Source organism: Hyperolius riggenbachi, chromosome 7, assembly GCF_040937935.1.
Source record: "Hyperolius riggenbachi isolate aHypRig1 chromosome 7, aHypRig1.pri, whole genome shotgun sequence".
Classification (NCBI taxonomy): Eukaryota; Metazoa; Chordata; class Amphibia; order Anura; family Hyperoliidae; genus Hyperolius; species Hyperolius riggenbachi.
In genome coordinates, this window is record NC_090652.1 from 25,575,685 (window position 1) to 25,578,632 (window position 2,948).

At 45.7% G+C, this 2,948-nt stretch overlaps 1 protein-coding gene across 1 annotated transcript; it reads right to left on the minus strand.

The window, feature by feature from the left end:
* Positions 1-201: 201 nt before the first annotated feature.
* Positions 202-2,016, minus strand: LOC137525438 (E3 ubiquitin-protein ligase TRIM39-like). Its single transcript, XM_068246521.1, has one exon. It carries the CDS (start codon positions 2,014-2,016, stop codon positions 478-480), a length of 1,539 nt encoding a protein of 512 aa, XP_068102622.1. The 3' UTR covers positions 202-477.
* Positions 2,017-2,948: the final 932 nt, after the last annotated feature.

The window sequence follows — 2,948 nt, forward strand, 5'->3', positions numbered from 1 at the left end:
GTGCTACCTCCCCCTCCCCCCACCACCCCCAGTCAGTGACGTACTCCCTGCTGGGCAGGAAGTACATCAATGGGATTTTCTTCAGGCCATGCATGCATGCCGTGTCGCACTACGATCACTTCGATTCAATTCCTGCATCGCCCATTGACTCCAATGACTTCCACCACCACTGCATCACCACAGAAGTCATATGGTAACACGCTGCAGACTTTGCATTGGCTCAGCTGCAATTTGGAAACTTCCAGCGAATCGCAACGCAGTAAGTGTGCCAGGCCCCATACAGGCCCTGCGGTAAAACAGGGTAACACAACGCACGCTTGCAATGCAAGTGTAAAAGGGGCCTTAGTGTCACATGTTAAGGTTCAGAGCAAAAATAATTCTGGTTTCCAACCCAGAAAACACAACATACTGGATCTCTGAAGAGAAATATTAATTGTTGGAGAGGTTGGTCAGATCCTTGTACCAAGAACAATCCTTCTAGGGTAAGATCTTCACCCAGCTACTTGTGTTGACCCAGAAAGCAACATGGAGGGGTTCAGTGAAGGTGGTGGTGAAGGTGTGTAACTGAGTGATCGGGTCATCATCAAGCTGGTAGAAGGACAAGCGTCCGGCTTCATAATCCAAATATATTCCTAATTTTCTGCAGTCAGACTTAGGTTTTAATTCCTGCTTTTGTGTGTCATGGCAACCTGAACATTTGTTCTTAAAAATGCGGACAGTCCATGACTTCTTATTATATCCAAAACTGGAACTACTTCCTCCTCTCTCTATGCTGGGATAGCTCACACCAATTTCCCAACCTTCAGGGCCAGCCTCTACTACCCAATAATTTCTACCGCGGGTAAACTTCTCAACACTCATCACCTGACGGTATATGGTAAACCTCTCTGGTGTTTCTGGTCTATTCTGACTTCTCTCAGAGAAAGAAGCTGTTTTTAGGTCATTGGATAAAGCCAAATTATTATGTGCAGTCTTTGCATCAAGTGACAGATCTGTCACTTCTTGTCTCACTTGTGATGTTATTCCAGCGATGAATCTATTTATTGATCTGTGTAACACAAGTAAGATTAGAAAACCATCTGCTCCAAGCACAGAAATTTCCTCTACATCTTTGTGAGCTGGGTCTGGTTCTGGACTTTGCAAGAGAGATATTGGGTCAGTCAGTTTACAAAGTTTCTCAATGTGATATATCTTGCTGGTCAGGTCTTCTTTCTGTGCCTCCAGCTGCTGCAACTGACCCGATACAGATTGTGAGATCTGGTCAACCTGCCTGGAGATCTCATGCATGACTGCATCCTCCTGGACTTTCAGTTGTCTCCTGATGCCCTCAAACACCTCTGTAACACTCTTCTTAGCATCATCTACCTTCTCCAGGGCTTGTCTCTTGTGGTCCTGTAAAGTCTGAATTCTTTCATCAACAGTCTCTTTCTTGGGCATCAGTTCTTTAAGAATGTGTCTCAGTTTATCTTTCTTCTTCTCAGAAGCCTCTTCTAGAAGTTCCACCTGGTGTCCTTTGTGAGAACCAACCAGACAGCAGGACACACACAGACAGGTAGCATCCTCACAGCAGTAATACTCCAGGAGCTTCTTGTGGACTGAACACTTTTTATTAACAAAGGGTGAGGTGGAGTCCAGTAACTTATGATCCACTCTCTTATTATGGGCCATCAGATGTTTATCACACATGGAGACCTCACACTGGACACATATCTTTACAGCTGCTACAGGAGAATCCACACAGTATGTACAGAGGTTCTCTGTCTTGTCCAACTGCAGAGATTTGAAGTTTTCCACGATGTTGGACAACTTCCTGTTCTTCTCCACCAGAGGGCGATCTAGATACTTTTTTCTGCACTCTGGACAGGAATAAGGCTTTCCAGACTTTTCCAGCGTATCCAGCGCAATCCTAATACAATCCCGGCAGAAGTTGTGGCCACATCTCAGTGACACCGGCTCTGTATACAGGTTCAGGCAGATGGAGCAACTCAACTCATCTCCTAGAGCAGCGGACGCCATTCTGGAAGGAACTACGGAGAAACGAAACTGAAAATCTTTGTGTGAAGAGGGAGGGGACTCTTATCAGTGTAAAAGTTAACTCCTGCAGTGCAGAAAACATACATAGATTACAAGGATGTAAAATTGAAGGCAAAGCTTCTGGAAACAAATTACAAAGATGATTATTGATTTAATAATTGCAAAACAGTACAAAAATACACAATAAATGTATAGTGATTCACATATCCATGTATAAGCAATAAAGGCCCATTGAAAATTGAAGGAATTGATGCTTTTAAACACTTTCTTTTAGGCAACAACGTTAAAGAGGAACTCCAGTGAAAACAATGTAATAAAAAAAAGTGCTTCATTTTTACAATAATTATGCAGATGATGCTGATGCAGAGATGCTGCTTGTTTTTTTTTTTGGCAGTTGGAAACAGCTGTAAACAGCTGTTATTTCCCACAATGCAACAAGGCTCCCATAGTGTGATGTCAGAACCATGGTCCTGGGGAGGAGGGGTTTCACCACAATATCAGCCATACAGAGCCCCCTGATCTGGCTCATAATGAGCCGGCGGGAGCTCGGGATTTTGGCCGGTAGGCCCCTTACTTACAGGGCTCTGGGGGCCCCGAGCACTGTAGGAGGGGTGAGGGGTCACAGGCACAGCGCAGTAAGGAGGAGGAGTGGGGTGGGGGGGGCAGTTTCCTTCCCCCTCCCTCACCTGGGGGTCCCCCTTCCATGCAGCCTGCCCTGCCTGAATCCCTTCTTGTAATGACAGACCTCAGATCACGGCGAAAGCAAAGTGACAGGCCGCGCACGCTATCCGCACTGAACATATTCCAAATCTGGAAGTGACGTTATTCACCTCTGACGTCACTTCCGCATTTGGATTGCATTGCGCACGGATAGCGTGTGTGGCCTGTGACTCTGCTATTGCCATGATCTGAGG